Below are 18,726 nucleotides of genomic sequence, written 5' to 3' on the forward strand. Positions count from 1 at the left end.
GAAATATACATACTGACTGTTGCCTGAATTATGAAATTCAGGAATAATCATGGTTCAGTGTGCCCCTCAGTCCTCTGGGCCCTGGTGCACTACATCTGCTGTACCAATGGAAGCTACGCCCGTCCTCCCCATCTCTGTGTGTCCTGGTGCTTTCTTACTATCTTAGACTAATTATAAAACAGGCATTTACAATGCAACGGTCTCGCCCTTGCAAAAGTTAAAGCTATTGACATTGTAAATGACAACATTTTCATTTATGTGTTGGTTTTGAAAACAGAAAAATAAATGGCATTGTCATTTACAATGCCAATAGCTTAATCTCTTGCAAATGCCACACACAAACACACAGACCCACACCCACACAGAGCCCAACACACACACACACACAGAGCCCAACACACACACAGAACCACACACACACACAGAGCCACACACACACAGCCACATTCACACACACACACACACACACAGAGCCACACACACAGCCACACACACACAGAGCCACACACACACACACAGAGCCCAACACACACACAGAACCACACACAAACACACGCACAGAGCCACACACAGCCACATATACACACACACACACACACACACACACACACACAGAGCCACACACACACAGGGCCACACACACACACACAGGACCACACACACACACATACACAGAGCCACACACACACACACAGAGCCACACAAACACAGAGCCACACACACACACAGAGCCACACACACACAGAGCCACACACACACACACACAGAGCCACACACACACAGAGCCACACACACACACAGAGCCACACACACACACACAGCCACACACACACACACACACACACACACGCACACACACACACAGCCACACACACACAGAGCCACACACACACAGAGCCACACACAGAGCCACACACTTCACAAGTAACATCCTTCACACACAGCAGCCCCTCACCTTGTCTGACGGTCTTGAGCGGCACGGGCTCCTTGCTCTCCCGGACCAGCTCTGGTCGACCAGCTCATCCCCCACCGCCATGAGAAGAACTCCCCGTACTCCGCTGCCCCCAAGCAGCAGCAGCGCCAGCCCCAGGATCACCCTGCCCGTCCAGGGGCTCTTCTTCTGGATCACCTTGGCCATGGCGTCAGGAGGCTCTCCCGGGCACAGCTGGTAGAGAGGGGGCGGCTACCTTCAGTTTTAAAGAGGTGCTTTCCTTCCGCATTGTTAAGGGCAGCAAGAGAAATTAAGGCCAGAAGTGGTCTTGTGAGTTTATAAAAAGCGAAAACAGAGTCCAACACATTTGATTGTGAAAGTTAAAGTTTCCCCCCAAATTTAATTGGTTTAATTTAACTCCTTGTGTGCTGCCATTGGCCGATGGGAGAACTACCTCGCTAGTGCTGCAGTTGGCCAATGTGGTGCCGCCCGCACTGCCACGAAATCGCGGCCGTGGCAAAGGGGTTAAGGACACAATGAATCGAATTTCATACTCCGTTAATAGGAGGGGGGACTTCCCCAGCAGCCAAAGTGCCAAAGCATATTCATCAACCACAGATTTGTATCGCCCCTCTGGGACTCATTTCGGGTCACAGAGGCACCTTGCCGCCACTATGTACAAAAAGTGACCCCCCACGCCCCCTGCTTGGTGCACTGTTCCCAGCCCTGCCTACCTACGTAACCGTTCAAAAGTAATCGTTGTCAAAACATAGGCCCCCTCCCAGCAGCAGCCGAGCTCCACCCTGCAGCCGAGAAAGGCCAAGGCCCGTCCGGGGGCCTCTGCAGAGCGTTGGTCAGATGCCTCTAGCGCCTGGAAGCAGGGTCTGGGCGCTGAGCTGCGCTATCAGAGGCACCCATTGTCCACGGAGACAATGGAGCCTTTCAACAAGATGGCATCATTAACCGACTGACCGTGTCACCCGCAGAGCGTCCTTTGCTGATACCAGGATGGCTCTAGCGACATGCGTGACACTAGTAACTGGAAGGATCCTATCGCGACACCGGCCTCTCGAACCGTGACATCGAGTGCCAGAGGAGCTCTGTTGTGACACTATTAACCGAGGACGCCTGTGGCATACACTGTGACATGCAGAACACGTTTGAACCTGTTGTGACGTGCCATTGAATGAGTTGTGGCATACAACAGCTGAGGTCTATCTGGATATCATTCACCTGGTGCGGCCTGTTGTAACATCTTCGAGCGAGAGGTCCACTCGGATGGAAAGGAAAATTTACCCCCACCCCAGAAAATCAGTTAAATTCTTTGATGTCTACATTTTTCCGCAACGACTCAAATTCTGCACAAGAGACAGTCAGTAAACCTTCTGGACTGAGTAAGGCTCGGTGTGGGCACTCGGGGTTGGGCCAAGATCACACAACACAACACCTACTGGGGGCAGAGGGCGCGAAAGAAACATCTGCGGCGGAAAGGTCACCCGCCGAGGGAGGCCAGGACCCGCTCGTTCTCTAATCCGGACTCATAATTGCATTAGAATGCCCCCCATGGCCAGCCCCTCCGGCACAGAACGGACCCCGGGCCGTGGCGCATCTGGAGCTCATCTGCGCCGCGTCCTGTTACAGCAGGCAGGGGCCCCATGGTAGGCCGTGGGAGGGCCGGTCCCCGCGGAGAGAGCCGCTCTCAGCTGCTGTCAGAGCCGGCGACGTAGAAAGTTCATAATTAGGCAGGAGAAGCGCCGGGCGTAGAATGCAAAAAACGATTACTGAGAAGAAAAAAACACAAGCGCTCCACGTGCTCGCCATATGTCACTAAGCCCCGTCCTTTGCAGACTGGGGGGCGTGTTTTTCTTTCTTCCCTCTTCTCCATTGGCAGGAATGTAAACAACGGGCGTGTTTTAGACTTGTTGTTTACATTCCAGCCAATGGAAAGAGGAGAGAAAGAAACAAAAAAAACACGCCCCCAATCCGAAAAGGACGGGGCTTACAGCCAGAGAATGAAGACATTGAGACCTCTTCTCCAATGGCTGGCTGCCATTTAGGAGGCCAGCCAATGGAGAAGAGGGGCGGGGTTTACCCTCGCTACTCAGAGTCATTAATTCTCACCAGCGAGACTGCGTATGTGCGCAGCCTACGCAAGCCGAGATCTAAAAATCAGGTGCCCTCTGCATTATTTTTGTATCTTATGCAAACTGAAAAACTTTGAAAATTCTTTGATAGGTGATAATTCGTGGTGTGACCAGTGGAGGCTGGATCTGTGGGGGCATGGGTCTTTCTTAATGGCATTCTATCCTCACATGCGCGTCAACTGTAAACACTTCCCTCTTAAATCGTAAATATACTTCTTGAGTGTTTACCAAAGTTGGAAGTAAGGCATCCCTCTCCCCTCACTCATCATACTAGCTCTCGCCATTTCTTTACTTTCACACATTCCATATACCAGAGCCCTATCCTGTTCTCTCCCTCATCCCATTTCCACCTGAGCTTTTCCATTCTGTCCTTGTCCCTTACCTTCAATGTGAGGATGTTAAGAAAAAGCCCCAAAAAAGCTTTAAACCTCCAGCTTGTGAAGAGATTGAGATATTTTTCACTTTCCCTGAGTACAAACTTGTGGACAGAAGGATTTTTCCGCGAAGTGCAACAGGCAAAAGGAAACACTGGTGCATTTAAATGTACGATGCACGCTAAAATTATAACTATTATTGTTCAAGTAGCTCCAAGCCAGAGTCTAAGATGAGACGCCTGAGCCCACCCTTGCTGCCCTCCAGGTGTCAGATCCGTGGCATCCTTCTTCCTGTTCTTGAAGTAGGGCCCATCCCCCAGTCTGGAGAGTAGAGTGACTTCCCTTTTCAGCACTCGGGCCTCCTGACGTGGTCATGGTCCTCTTGTTATGCATAGGTGTGTCTGCGTGAATGTGGCTGTCATCTTGTGTGGGTTGCCTTCTTGAGTTTCCTCTCAAGCCTGATGAATTTAACATCCCTGCTGGCTGCTGAACTGAGGGCGAGGCTTCATTTACAGGATGGGGGGGGGGGGGGGGGGGGGGGGAATAGATTTAGCTTAATTTGCTCCTCAAACGCAATGTGAACAAGCTCGTGCCTCGCGATGAATGGGAAAAAAAAGATGAGGAGGAAGAGGCAGCAGGGGGATGGTAGAGAGGAAGGGGCCTGCGCCTGTTTCCATTGCAGAAAAAACTAAGCCTCAGTCACCAGTTTACAAAAGGTATGTAAACATGCAAATGGTCTTTAAAGACCTGTGAAAAACTCAGGCGTGCTGTGCTAGAGATAAGACTGCAGACACAGCCCAGCGGAGCCCACAGCAGCTCGAGCTGAGACACACCACGGGGGAGGAGAGGGGCTGAATCCCTTTTAGTTGTATGGGCCTGGGCAGAAGTGTGAGCGGGAATGCACGACCCCCTTTGCAGCGCTCCATGGCCCCCCTGGGGGTCACGCCCCACCCTTTGAAGACCCCTGTGCTAGTGTCGCTTCCCAGGGAAGTTTGTTTCCTCCTTGAAGTCAGCTTGTTGTAAGCCGCTGATGGTGGTTGTTTCTATTGTTGTTGAGGGTATTGCAGTCTGTATTGTTGCTGAAAGGGGGTGGTACTGTTGCGATTGATAAGTTGGTATCCTCCTCTATAGTAGAACATACCTCTGCCTCTTTCCCCTCGAAAAGGCATTCGCCTCATCTGCGGCGAACCCAGCGATATTGCATAGTCCGTATTTATTGATTGTAGTGCCTCAATGGGTCTTCCAAATAATGCCCCTCTATCAAAAAGCAAGTATAACATTTTATTCTGGACTTCAGGTCTGAAAGAAGTAGCTTTCAGCCATTCCTGTCTGCAGAGGGCAGTAGAACCTACCAATTGCTGAAAGCCTGAGGAAGTAATATCCATTGCACATTCAATTTCTGAAGAGACTTGTTAACCTTCTTGTAGAATCTTTCTTGCATCAGTCTTTACATCCTCTAGTAACCGATCTATGTAAGGAGTGTCTTCTGACCACATCTGCCAGTCGTATCTGCCAAGGATTGCCAAAGAATTGGTTGCTCTAATCATTATAACCAACATTGAGGAAAATTGCTTTCCTATGCTATCAAGAAATCTACACTCTATCCGGTGGCGTTGATATAGGCGTAGAGGAGTTCTTCGAGCAGAACTGAGCTGCTTGCGTTATGACAGAATCTGGTTTAGGATGTCCTATCAAACAGGCTGGTAATTTTTCTGGCGCCTTATATTTTTAACCAATCTGCGTAGGACAGCAGTCACTGTTGCTGGATTCTTCATCATTTTCCCACCTTCCTCCCAGATATAGTCCACAACTAAGATAGCTCTAATGGAATTCCTAGCCGGCTCTTTAAAATCATAAAGAAAGAAATCTAATGGCATTGTCAACTCAAATAGTTTTGCTGCTTGCTCCATTAGAGTAGGAAGCCTCCCAATATCATCAGGAGGGGAATACACCAGATGAACTGGTGGTGAAGGAGCCTCTTGCAGGTAATCATCCCATTCATTAAAACACTGTGGTAGTCTGGTACTCAACTGCGTCCACTTATCTGTCCTCATCGGAGTACATTACATCATCCAAAGGCGGAACCGCAATGCTTGAAGCCGGCATTCTTTTTGGTGTATGCACTGTCAGGTAATTATGCGGTGTGCAAGGAGTAGCAGGTTGAATCTGAAGTAGAGTGAATTGTTTGTGATGGTAGCCCAAGAGGGCTCTGGAAATCTCTTATAATAGTCCAGAAGCATGCTCTGCAAGTCATGAACCAAAGGTACTGGTGCATCATTTCCTACTGAGAGTCATGATGTTCTTAGGGTTGGTAATGCTCCATATATGAAATGGATTAAGCCATAAATTGTATTCCTGAGGAATTCTAATCTTCACAATATTCCTCACTTGCCTCATGATATTTAAAATGTAGTTCTAAACGACAATGTGCTGTTCCGAAATGTCAGTCATCCTCTGAATCCTCTACATCTAACATATGAGATGGTGGAAGAGGTGAAAACTTATTCGGAAATATTTGCATTGGCATTAGTGACGTTATTGAAGAATGTAATGAATCTCTCAACGACTATCGTTGATGATGGCGTATATGATGTTCTTGTTGACATTAGCGGTGTTGTCGCCGTCTGCAGAGCTACCTCTTTCGCAATCGGAGTTGTTGATTGTTTTCTAGTTGGCGTTGCGCCCATAGGTGAGATCATAGGTGCATGGCTGATGATGGTACCATCACCGTCAACTATTTCATCGTCGTCGACAGTGTTGTCGATAGGGCAAATTCCGTTGATTGTGTCACCATGTACTTCAACTGTTTTTTTTTTCTAGAGTGGATTCCTCCATCGATGGCACTGAGGAGGGCTTTTTAAACTAGAACGGCTATCTAGGAGAAGGTGTTGTAGGCTCTGAATCTGATATTTTTGAGGAGACATCCCCTTTAGAATGCTTATGCTGGAACTCAGTAGACAAAATATGCTCCTCAGATGAACCATGGTGAGTCTTTTTGTGAGTTTTCTTTTAGGTGGTTCAAGAGACTTAAGTCCCTCAGCCCTGTCTCCTTTATGAGATTTCCTCTACTTAGAACAATCATCCTCCTCCGCACATAGATGTGCGTTCCTTGTCTTAAGCTTTTGAAGCCATAAAAACAGCCTCCCTTCTCTATCTTTTAAAGTTTTTGGGAGAGATGTACGGCAAAATGTACAGTCTTTTCCTTTATGAGAACGGTAGACACAGTAAATGCAGTCTTCGCAGGATCCTCCAAGTGCAGCCTCTTCTTGCCACAGACTCCACATGGACAGTCTGAAAATACATTTTCTACTTTAAACTGACATTTTAGCTAGTTGGGTTTGAACAACTGATGAAGTAGTTTTGTGAAATACAGTTGTATATCTATTTCCCGATTGAAAATCCTGGCTAACTGAGGGAGTGAAGCCTCCGTGGGGAGTGATCTAGATGGCGTTGATGCCTGGTTGACTGAAGTTTGGGCCTTTTATAATGATGGAAACAGTTACTGAAGTGATTTTTTTTTAGCCTTTCTGGGCTATGTATGACCTATACTGATTTAAAATGTACAGTGCAACTCCCACTTTGACGAATGAGAATGATTCAAGCATGGGAATCTATGAAGATCTAGTACGTGAGAGCAGAAGTTACACTTCGAGCCCTTGTGATCAAGGGGCAGGCAGGTTTTTTTAGACACCTTAGTGCTCAGCCCATGGCTATTTGGCATTACAATGTGGGCAGAATAGGAATGATGTGTGATTCAGTGACTAACATTCTCTGAGGCAAAGTCCTTGGTGGTCATAGAGGGCTGAAGTCCTCGAGGCTGGGTGCCATCCACTCAGGTGTGGCATCAATCGGTCATATTTGAGGGTAGAAAAGTGGTGTACTGTCTTGAGAAACAGGTGCAGTGATTGTTCCTAGTCGCCAGAGTCAAAGAGTTATAGCCAGGTCCGAATTACCTGAGAGAAAACCTAGAGTCTCAGAGCCATAACTAAACAAGTCCAAACCAGATGGTGGAAAAAAATATAACAGAAGGCAGAATCGGTGTCCATGTGCAGTATGGACTAAAGGAGGAGTCATGCAACTCGAAGCTTCTGTGAAGAAAAGGAACTTATAATGTCCAAGTCCAACACCAGATGCCAAGAGTATGCAAAGGAAGCGTATCAACAGCCACACATACTACAAACACATATCTTTATCAGAAAAAAATTATTTCCTATGTAGGTGCTCATTCCACAAGGCCCATAGAAAACAGTCATGCTTCCTTTCTCGCCAAAGAGAGGCATTGGCTCCTGCCCCTCTCAAAAGTATGGGGAAAGATGTGCATTTGTTGAAGTTAACCACATTTGGGCATGAAACCATAATACCCCATTGCGGCTCAAACTGAAACTTTAAGACTGTGTGAATCTTCCACAATGGTGGATTTCCCACCACTGTGTGTCCAAAATATAATAAAAAAAACAACTCCATAATGCTCGATTCTGTGAACTGGGATCACAAATGCACTATAGTACATACATCTCCTGTACACCTAAAAGCCACTATGACGAACAGAAATATTTGTAAATTCAGTGCTTCAAGTGGGACCATTAAAAAAAAAAAGAGTCTGATGGGTATACTCTTTCAACTTTTCTAATAGAAATATAAAAAGTATGTTTGCTTTACAGTCCTTGGACATGATCTTTACGATGGCTGACACACGTTTACTGATTTTGTGTAAGGGCTGCCTCTAATCCACTATATGGTATGGGACATGAAAAAAATCACAAGTTCTTATCAGCATGTTAGTGTATTTCTTTTGGAAAAATCTAAATGAGAATCAGAATGATGTGGTTCACGACGAGCTTTTATTTAATTATGTTAGCATTTATGGAACATAACTGTTACCTGGGAGGTATCCTGGTACCATCAACAGGCAACATCCTACTCTCAACCATCCGGACCGCAGATTAAAGAGAGCATAGCAAATACTTTAGAGATTTCCTAAATGGGAGGAGTTCCTTAATAGAACGAAGAGTAGGAGTTGGATTGTTCCAACGAAGAAACCCTGTAAAGAAAACAAGTTGCCACCAGAACAAATTCAGTTGAACCTAGGCAGAATGCAAGAAGCGTTTGGGGTGAGATCGATAAAAACAAATCTAAAGATAGGAAGGACCAACTCCATGGACTGCCTTATGGACAATGCAAAGGGATTTGAAAATTATCCTTTTGGGTACCGGAAACCAACGTAGTGTATTGAGGGCTTCTGAAGCCAAGGAGTGGCGAGGGAGAACTAGAGGCAGTTTCTGCTGTGGCAGTAGGTTTCAGGTACAGACGTTTGAAAAGGTAGACAGGGGAGCCCTACAAATAGTGAGTTCCCAAAATACAGTCTGCTCAGAATCGTAGCCTTACCCACACGTGGACACATATGAATAGGAAGTAAAAGAAGGATTTGACAAATTCTTTAGCAGAGCGATACAAGGAGAAAACAAATTCTTGACCTGGTTGGTAAGAGAGAGGTCCTCATTGAAATGAAACCCTAGATTTCCCAACAAAGCTGTCTGTGGGAGTGGTCTCACCAGCAAAGGGCCAAAAATCGATGAGCAATGGGTATGGCAATTTGCCTGAAGAGAAGTAAAGAATCTCTATTTTATCATCATGTGGAGGTCTGTCACAGACAACTTTTTCAGTTAAAAGAATTAGGAGTAAGACAAAAGGTCATTGCAGGCAAACAAGTGTAGAAGACCTCAAACGGCTCCAGAGAGGATTAGTCCTCGGATATGATCAGGTAGGTGTCATCTGTGTAATTCATTAAATTGCAACACGGTTTCCAGGCTAAAAAAAAGCAAACTGCTTTCAATAACAGTATCATTTATCAAAACGTATTTTCTAGCAGATCAAATGCATTACAAAATAAGTGCTGCACAAACATACATGAAATACATGTTTCAGCATTACCAGCATACCTATAGATTTAGAAAACGCCTTTCCACAAGGGTTATCTACCAAGTATAGAGGGAAACACAGATTTGCTTTAAAAGGCTTTTTTTTAATCCAAAACGTGGACTGACTGCAATGGGATCAGGTGGTGAAAATGAGAATATACAACTGATAAAACACTAAGAAGGATCTCTGTCCCACAAGTACAGAAAGGGCGACTGAAGGAAACACAGCTATCTGACTTGTTTCACAAGACAAGAATTATTGAACATGCTTCATTGTGTGGAAAGATGTATTTAAATATATTGAGGTTGCCTACACATGAAAACAACAGTAGCAGAAATACAAGAAGAGTTATATGAAACCCTGAGGTTTAGGGACCATGAAGCACTGCAACTTGAGTGTATATCAGGAGAAAAGGGTTCATTTGTTTATGCTACAGGCTAGTGAGATGAGTAAATCTGAATGAATATGAGAAAAAGAGATAAGCTCACTAGTACAGGCTTCTGTATAAATGTAGGCAATATAGTATTATTTGCAGCACAGTGGATGCCTTATATATGTTGCCAACTGCCATGTTGACAGTCAATGGCTTACAACTGTGACTGAAAAAGAAATTATTTGGTCAGGATTTCCAACTGACTGCAAAATTCAATTTGTTCCTTTGTGAGAACATGAATAACATGCTCCTGCTACTTTAGGGTTCATTCACACGGGTGGAGGGCACTTTAATCGCCTCATGGAAACACATTGTGTTTATCTTCTGTAGCCATTGAAACAATTGGTAGTCCCAGTAATTTGAGTGTTTTTTTGCCAAAAATGTATGATCCATTTTGAAATCCTGGAGCATGTGTTTTGAATACAGGCAGTAGATGCATTTGGCATGTCATCGTCCAAAGCCTTTTCTTTCCACATGAAACATATCCCCATAACAGGCAAATTACCTACTTCTCTTCCACTGACCAAACGTGTAGAAATACAGAACAACCTAATGCCAAATAGGTGATAATTAAGAAAAATTAGCAGCGCAATGCAAGGAAGACCTCTGAGCAGAGCTCTGAGACTGGACACACTTTCACACGATTTAAGAATTAGAAGCATAGTGGGCTCTAGGTAGTATGGAGATCAGTGCAACTCGACAAAGGTTGAAGTTAGGAGCTTTTCTAATGAGATGATAAGTTATGTGAATTTAAGCTGTTATCTAAGACAGTATCTTTGTACAGCTATATAAATACCCCCGTGGTCTTACCAACCGGAGGATGGGGATTGATTTAAGCATGTGAATCTATGATAGATTCAATGCTGGAGAAATAGCAAATACTAGTGCAAAACCATTAGACCAAAACAACAAGTTACCTACCTTCAGTAATGCTCTTTCGAGGAGATATTCAATCTAACAGCTTATTCCAAAACTTGTGATTCAAACTCAGAGGCTAGACAGGATATGGAAACTCTTGCAATAGTTCTTGCACTTTGACCTGCAGCCAGAAATGAGAGAGAGCTGCATATAGGTGCCACCCCTTAAATAATTGAAACAGTGCTGGCAATGAGCAAAACTAACTTGGAAAGTTAACTCCACCGAACGGGGATGGAGGGGGTAGGTGAAGAGGAATCTGCTTTTACAAAGAGTATCTACCAGAAAGAGTATTACAAAAGATTAGTAACTTACTCTTCTAATGGAGATTGCAAACTCAAGATTCCTCAACTTGTGATTCAGTACCAATGTAATGCTCCCACCAAGGATGCGAGTCTGAGTAGTAGACTTACAACAATAAGTCCTGCAGGACGCAGCAGGATGCAGAAAAGAGCGGGCAAAATAACTCCCTGGGAGACTTAAGAATCAATGCAATAGTGCCTGGTGAAAGTATGTACACAATCCCACATAACTGGTTAGCAGATGTCCAACACCAAAACACTGTCCCCCTCCATTCCACCCCTCCAAGCTATGACTGTAGTGGCAGTTTTGGCATATTTCGGCACAGTGGAATGAGCCCTAAGTCTCTGAGGAGGATCATTTTTGGTAAAATCATAACGGGTTAATAGAGAGTAAAATGCAATAAAGTCCTTTCTGGACCATCTTTCCTTTCTTTCTTTGTACCGGCGAGCCAAAAGATGACTTGATCATCAACACAATACTCCTTAGTTCTATTATTATAGAAACGGGAAATGCAATGGGTCACCATTGCAGCCCATCAACCCATTTAGATGGATGCAGTGGAAAACAGAACACATGGAGCATTAGGAACTGCTCAAAGTGGGAAGGTGGTACCACTTTTGGGTAAACTGATGCACTGGTCCAGAGTACCAGTTTGTGTGGGTAAAACCTAGAATACAGAGGCTGAACTGACAAGGCCTGCAGCTCACCAACTTAGTATGCAGGCATAGATTTCAAGGTTAAAAGCCTCAGAGCACCTCTGTGGAGAGGATTAAAGAGCACACACATAAGGACAGTTAAGACCAAATGAAGGCGTCATTGCAGCATTATAAAAGGAGTAAGAAGGAGTTTATGTAAAAACCCTTTTTCATCACGACAGGTAACTTGAATAAAGAGGGCTGAACAGTCAAATTAAGCAAAGCTGAGAGGGCAATTTAGTAGTCCTTACTAGTGCTCTCAGCAAAGCTTTGTCAAGATAACGACAACACAAACAAAAAAAAACAAGATAATTGCGACTGTAGGAAATCAATGTGCCTCTCCTCACAACAGGTGATAAATTTAGCCACATGTGTGAGGATTGAGTCTTCATGGAGGGGTGGTGGAAAGCCAGAATGACATCCACCACTTTTGATAGAAGACCAAAACCTTTCCATTGATTCAACTCAATCTCTACACATGGAGGTGTGGAGTTTTGGGTGGAGAATTCAGCCATGTGGTTGGGACATCTGATCATCCTGAAGAGGAAACCGAAGTGGAGGTATATGCTCAAGGTCAGGAGTTTTGAGTAACTGACCCTCAGGGCTTAATCTGAAGCTATCAGACGGCCTTGCACTCTGGCACAGGCTTAGACAGTAAATGTGGTTAAATGAGCATCTGGTTACTCTTTTTGTTTACTGTACAAATTAGTTTGTGAATGAAAATGTGTGTTTTAAAGACTGGAATGGAACATCTTTCTTTGAAATGTGATTGTGGAAGTACTCACATTAATGGATTTCTAAAAGTATGTGGGTTCTTTTATGAGGGTCAATGTCAGCATGTTTGTTCAAATGATCCTTTTTTGAGTGTTCCCTGTGTAAGCTTCTGCATAACCTTGTAAAGTACCTGCAAACAGAATGCAAGTATGTCTTAGCTTGTAGAACTATAAAGACGTATTTCTGGGAGATGTAGCTAATGACACAAGAAACAACTCTCACTGGTGAAAATAAAGCATGTAAGTCATATTCATTGAGGTACAGCATCTGATACCTGAATTTCGTTTGTTGGCTCCTCCCTCGATCTCAAAAGGTTTCACAGGTTGGCTAGGATTTGGCCACAGAGGATCGGATTTAAAGTCTTTGCTTGGATTAGACACTATACTGCTCTTAACACCGATCCCTAATTGAAAAAGACAAAAATGATATTAAAAATTGCTGAAAACACAAAAAAGTAATGGTCTAAATAACCAAAGTCATTTTAACATAGATACCAAATATGTTATGTTACACCTCTATTTGATAGATTTGGGTTCTCTTTCTGTCAAAGTTCCTTCATCAGGCCACCAACTACTAAACTGAGGCAAGGACTTGCCAACCATACAACAGCATCCCTGCCTGCACAAGGGTCCAATAAAACCTCCAACATTAGCAGGTGGTGTGGTAGGATAGTGGTGTAACCACCTGCTGTGTGTTGGTGGTAGCCCCCTGCAATACTATCCAGAGCTCATGGAGTGCCCAGCGTTTCATATCCCGCTGCCTCTGCCTAGAATGCACGATAAGAGGTCACCAGGGGTGCATGATAGTTATTTAGAGTGACAAAAATGATGTTACTAATTCCACTTATTGACAGGGACTGTTTACACACCCCATGGAAGGTAATCATAGAGACAGCAAGGTTCCCGAAAACCTGGGAGCTTAATCAGATCCCCTACACTTGCATGCATGTAAAGCAGTGTGGGAGGAGGTGTGAAAAGCATCTCAAGGATCCACCATGTCTTAGGGTGCATGGAGTCTATTAGTGGAGTCAGAAAGCACTGTGTTCCACCTGATGCCACACAGGCCCACTTAGTGAAATAAAGGCATGAACATGTTGGTTACTAATGTCCACCACAGTCCTGCCATTGCCTGGCACCCACATAATTAAAAAGAATCCCATGGGTATCTGTCTTAGGGTTTAGACCTGGGTAGAGAGATTGGCTCCCCCAGACAGATTTAAAGGACAGTAGTTTGATGTAGTGAATGTACAATGTCAGTGACACAGCTGAAGTAGAGTTTTCACATCATTTCCATCCAATAAAGAAATGGCAAAATAAACAAGTTGACATATACTCTACCTCTTGCCATAATATTCTTGAGCTGTCATACACACACTGTGAATCTCTAGTCAGAACTGTTAAAACCACCTCTCCCTCCATCATAGCGCCCGGAGTCATTTATTGGGGTGTGGCAAAGTTACGAAGCAAAGGTGCCACCTTGAGGGAAAGCTGCTGCCAAGGATGACAGAATTCGGTGCAGTTCTGCCAAAATGTGGGGAACCCAACTACAGAAACCAATGAAGATTGAGAGTTCAGTGGGACAGAAATGGCGGCCACCACTAAATGAAGGGGCAGCTGAAACGTGGCAATCTGATGATCAGCCCATCCTCTACTGAAGCATGGGGGCCAAACTTGGGAAAAATACAGTCTGCCATGCGAGGCCCTGGAACGACAACTCACAGGGCAGGACCAGAGAGGCTGGGATCTACTGGAAACTGAAGACTTCCAGAAACTATTCATGGAGAAACCCCTGTTCACGTACACCAGAGCTCAAAACCTCAAAGAAATTCTGTCCAAAACAAACAAGAAAGCATCTGATAGAGCATTCACAAAACTTGGCACCCACAAATGCTGAAATTGCATACACTGCAATAATGCAATTTTAGGTGACACCCTACTGCACCCACGTACGGGGAGCAAAATCAAACTACAAAATTACACCACTTGCGACTCGGAACATGTGGTATACACTATCAAATGCCCATGTGGTTTATTGTACGTGGGGAAAACCGAGAGAAAAATGAAAACACGAATCTAAGAACATAAAAGCAGAATACGCACAGGCAACCTAACTTCTCCATTGGTTACTCATTGGACTGAACAACGGCACACGATAGACCAATTGAAATTTCAGATCATAGAACAGGTCAATAAATTACCAGGGGCGGACAACTCAAAGAAACTTCTCCAGAGAGAAATCTTTTGGATTAAAAAACTACAAACTATGACTCCGTCTGGACTTAATGACAAATTGGAAATATCATGCTTCTTCTAAATATTGCTGCCACAGTTTACTGCCTTTTCTTCAACATATTCTACCTCTGAACTTCCACACAGTATATTTTAGACACACATCAAATAATACGAAACACATCAGCCAGGACATTATATGGTTGTTCATTGATTCAAATATTGTCATTGTAACTTTTCTTGATAACATTGTTTACACACTTTTTGCAAATTTTTACGTGTCAGTTAATCATCAACACTAATATAGTCATTGAACGTGCCCGCGTTTCTGGGTACAACATGTGACTCTGGCACCTTGTGCGTGCCCGCTATTCAGGGCACAATATGTGACTTTTGTATAATCTCCACTAACATCTATTCACACTCTGTTGTGCAGTGCACCTCTGGCTACAGGCGTAAAGTTTGTTCATTTGAATGACTCGTTGACTTTGGGTGCCATCTTTGGTTGTACATACTAGCACCGTGACCCCGTATGAATCAGCATCCCTATCTGCTCGTTATCGCTCCATACCATTTTTTACCACTGGCATTTTTTGATTGCTAATAGTTTTTTTGTTGATTCAACTTTCTAGATCGTGTTCTTGCGCTAAAATGCATTTACACATATTCTTTGTAACCGTAGTTTATTAGTCCGTTGTTCATGTTTTTGACTCAGCACAACGTCATTACGTACATATAGTATTTTTACCTTATCAGGCCTCCGTCCATAATATGGCGACCGCCAAGCCTCCACATAGCTTGTCGTACATCGCGGCTTTTTTTGGTAAGTCTATTATCATGTGCAGCTACACGGAATTCTTTTAAAGAATGTTCTGGTTTTTATTTTTCAGGTTATTATTTTGCAGCCTTATTTACCCACGTTGAGTCTGGATACTGACCCTAAAACCCCCGCTGGCTTCCAAGCTACCCGCGTAAAGGTAAGCCTGCACTCACGTGGCAGCGCTTTTGGCTATAGTTCTTTTCACCTCATGATTCTAAGCCGCATTTTTTAATTCAGTTAGGATCTGGGACCACGCTCCTCTACAGTTTGGAAGGAAGATCGCCTTCCCTACTGGTCTCGGTGAGCACTCCTTAAGAGTTTTCGCTAGAATTTTAGAGCAGACTTATGAGACGTTTATGACGTTGGTGCACATCTATTGCGATTTGTATCCTCAGATCGTTACTGAGAGCGAACACGCCACAACGATTGTCCCATTGATTATTTACATAAAGGTATCTTGTGTTCAGAATCCACCTTCTGAAAGCATCTTTCATTGTTCGCACGAGGACACTTTTGTCCCATTGATTATTTACATAAAGGTATCTTGTGTTCAGAATCCACCTTCTGAAAGCATCTTTAATTGTTCGCACGAGGACACTTTTGTCCCATTGATTATTTACATAAAGGTATCTTGTGTTCAGAATCCACCTTCTGAAAGCATCTTTCATTGTTCGCACGAGGACACTTACCATTTATTTTGGTGCTGTTTTTGTGTTTATTTCCACAGTTGCAAGCTACAATGACTTTGACATCCTAAGTAAGTTAGGGTTTCAGCGTAGTCACTTCCATATTTCTGGTGATGGTTCACAAACACTGTGTGGAGTATTTTACTGGCAGTTACTGTCTGTTCCTACTAACACATGTTACATACATACTTGTGCCCAAAATGATTTTGTTTTTCTTTTATTCTCTTGTTGTTACAGATAACCCCTGACGAAGGGACGCTAGTTGCATTGTCTAAATTGTTCTGTGTAATTTGTTATATTTTGAATGTATTACCAAGGGTTATAATACAGTAATTCCATGTATGATTAGTAACCTATTTCAAAGAAAAAGTTTATGGCTTAACCACACGTGAACAGAGTTTTCTATTTTGAATGTATCGTTTTTAAAATCACTGTTATTGTTTTGTGTTAGAGTCCTAGCTGCCTGTCCAGGGGCTAGGACACTCACATTCAAAATAAACAAGTGGACATATACTCTACCTCTTGCCATAATATTCTTGAGCTGTCATACACACACTGTGAATCTCTAGTCAGAATTGTTAAAATCACCTCTCCCTCCATCATAGCGCCCGGAGTCATTTGTTGGGGGTGTGGCTAAGTTATGAAGCAAAGGTGGCACCTTAAGGGAAAGCTGCTGCCAAGGATGACCGAATTCGGTGCAGGTCTGCCAACTACAGAAACCAATGAAGATTGAGAGTTCAGTGGGACAGAAATGGCAGCCACCACTAAATGAAGGGGCAGCTGAAACGTGGCAATCTGATTATCAGCCCATCCTCTACTGAAGCATGGGGGCCAAACTTGGGGAAAAAAACAGTCTGACATGCGAGGCCCTGGAACGACAACTAACAGGGCAGGACCAGAGAGGCTGGAGATGCCCCAGCCCTGTGCATGTAAGATGAGGCGGAGCCAGGGCCACAACTTGTGCAGACAGTGCAGAGGCTGTTTCTATAGATCTGCCGTGACAACAGGAAGGTAACAGGGCGACACTGGGCCTTTGTGTGTGCTGATTTTCACTCGGTTGGCCTTGGCGGGGAGTCACTCCTGCACACCCTAGTGAATGGGAAGAGGACTGGGGGATGAATCCTGAGCCTACCCTATCTTTCCCTCCGAGATAACTGGTTATCGAACTGTCAGAAATATGTCTTCAGAAGGAGACCTGTAAAAGATAAAGCCAACCCACCCTCAGAATGAGGCCACAGAGGCAGGTGTGGGACTGCAGACACCAGGACCAGTCACCCAGGGAGGTGCTACAGGAGGTCAAGACCAGGTTCACCCTGGAACAAAAGATCGATGAAGTAGTGGTGGGCATTAACCTTCTGAGAACAAACTTCAAGAAGACATTGTTGAGGGTGAACGTGGCGGAGAACACACTAGAGGACCACACAGAATCCAAAAACTAAATGAAAGAAGGGGTCTTTTATCTTTGAGAAGTCACCAAAAACATTCATGCTACAGCTGAAGATGCTAAGGAGAGGTTCAGATGCAACACATCCACCTGGGAGCACTTTTGAAAGGGTGGAGGGTCCATCAGTAGATAATTAAAAATTTAATTAAAACTATGGTGAAACTATAAGACCTCTCAATCATTTCCGGATCGATTGAGAGGGCACAAACAATGGCCCAGGGTGTCATCAAAATCTGAAGCAAAGCGAATACCAATCATCACCCGTACCTTTCACTTCAGGGACTGTGATGCAATTCGGATTGGGCTCCCCACTGAAAACCTCCGGTGGGTTTGCATGCTGTATACAACCCCTACTGCGAGTGCACACAATGGCAACCACATATCACAAGAACACACTGTACACAGAGGCATGAGGCACGGCTGCCCCCCTCTCCCCCATACTATTTGTCATTGCCAGAGAGCCTCTTGCATTGTGACAGATGGCTGACCGCCTGGGGATTCCAATAGGTAATACAACCCACCTGATATCAGTCTATGTAGAGATTACATTATTGTCTACCTACGGAACCTCACAAACCTGTTCGAGCCCCTTCCTATCATTTTCTCTAACTTTGAATGTATCTCTGGTCTCGCCATTAACGAAGGGAAGTCGAAAGCCTTCTTCCTCCATGAAGGTTTTGCCCAGATGTACTTAGTTTTGGCATATACAATATACCGGTGCCGAATAAAACATTCAAATATCTACGACGGCAATTCAATTAAAGCAATTAGCCCAGTACTATCTAGAGCGACATTCTGGTCGTCACTACCACTATCGGTGATGGGGCGAGTTTCTATCTCCGAAAAATGGTGGTACTCCCCCCGCTTACAATATTACGCAAACCTGCCAATACTAGTTCCACCATCCACATTCCGCACCCTAGGCACACTATTGTTAGACCTTCTATGGGGGACCGGTCGTCGCAGGGTGAGTCTTAAGAAATTGCAAATAGAGCCACATAGGGGAGGGCTGTGGGTGCCTGACTTTATGGCATACTACTATGCCTGCTAGCTTCAATGG

The 18,726-nt window shown here is 44.4% G+C and overlaps 1 protein-coding gene across 1 annotated transcript in view; it reads right to left on the bottom strand.

Annotated features, from left to right (window-relative positions):
- Positions 1-18,726, bottom strand: part of CILK1 (ciliogenesis associated kinase 1) — a 412,784-nt gene that overhangs the window by 124,893 nt on the left and 269,165 nt on the right. The window contains exon 12 of the mRNA XM_086926426.1: positions 12,763-12,891. Coding sequence (XP_086782552.1) covers positions 12,763-12,891 — 129 coding nt within the window. The remainder of the gene's footprint in view (positions 1-12,762; positions 12,892-18,726) is intronic.

This window comes from Lissotriton vulgaris, chromosome 6 (genome assembly GCF_964263255.1).
Source record: "Lissotriton vulgaris chromosome 6, aLisVul1.2, whole genome shotgun sequence".
NCBI classification, from domain to species: domain Eukaryota; kingdom Metazoa; phylum Chordata; class Amphibia; order Caudata; family Salamandridae; genus Lissotriton; species Lissotriton vulgaris.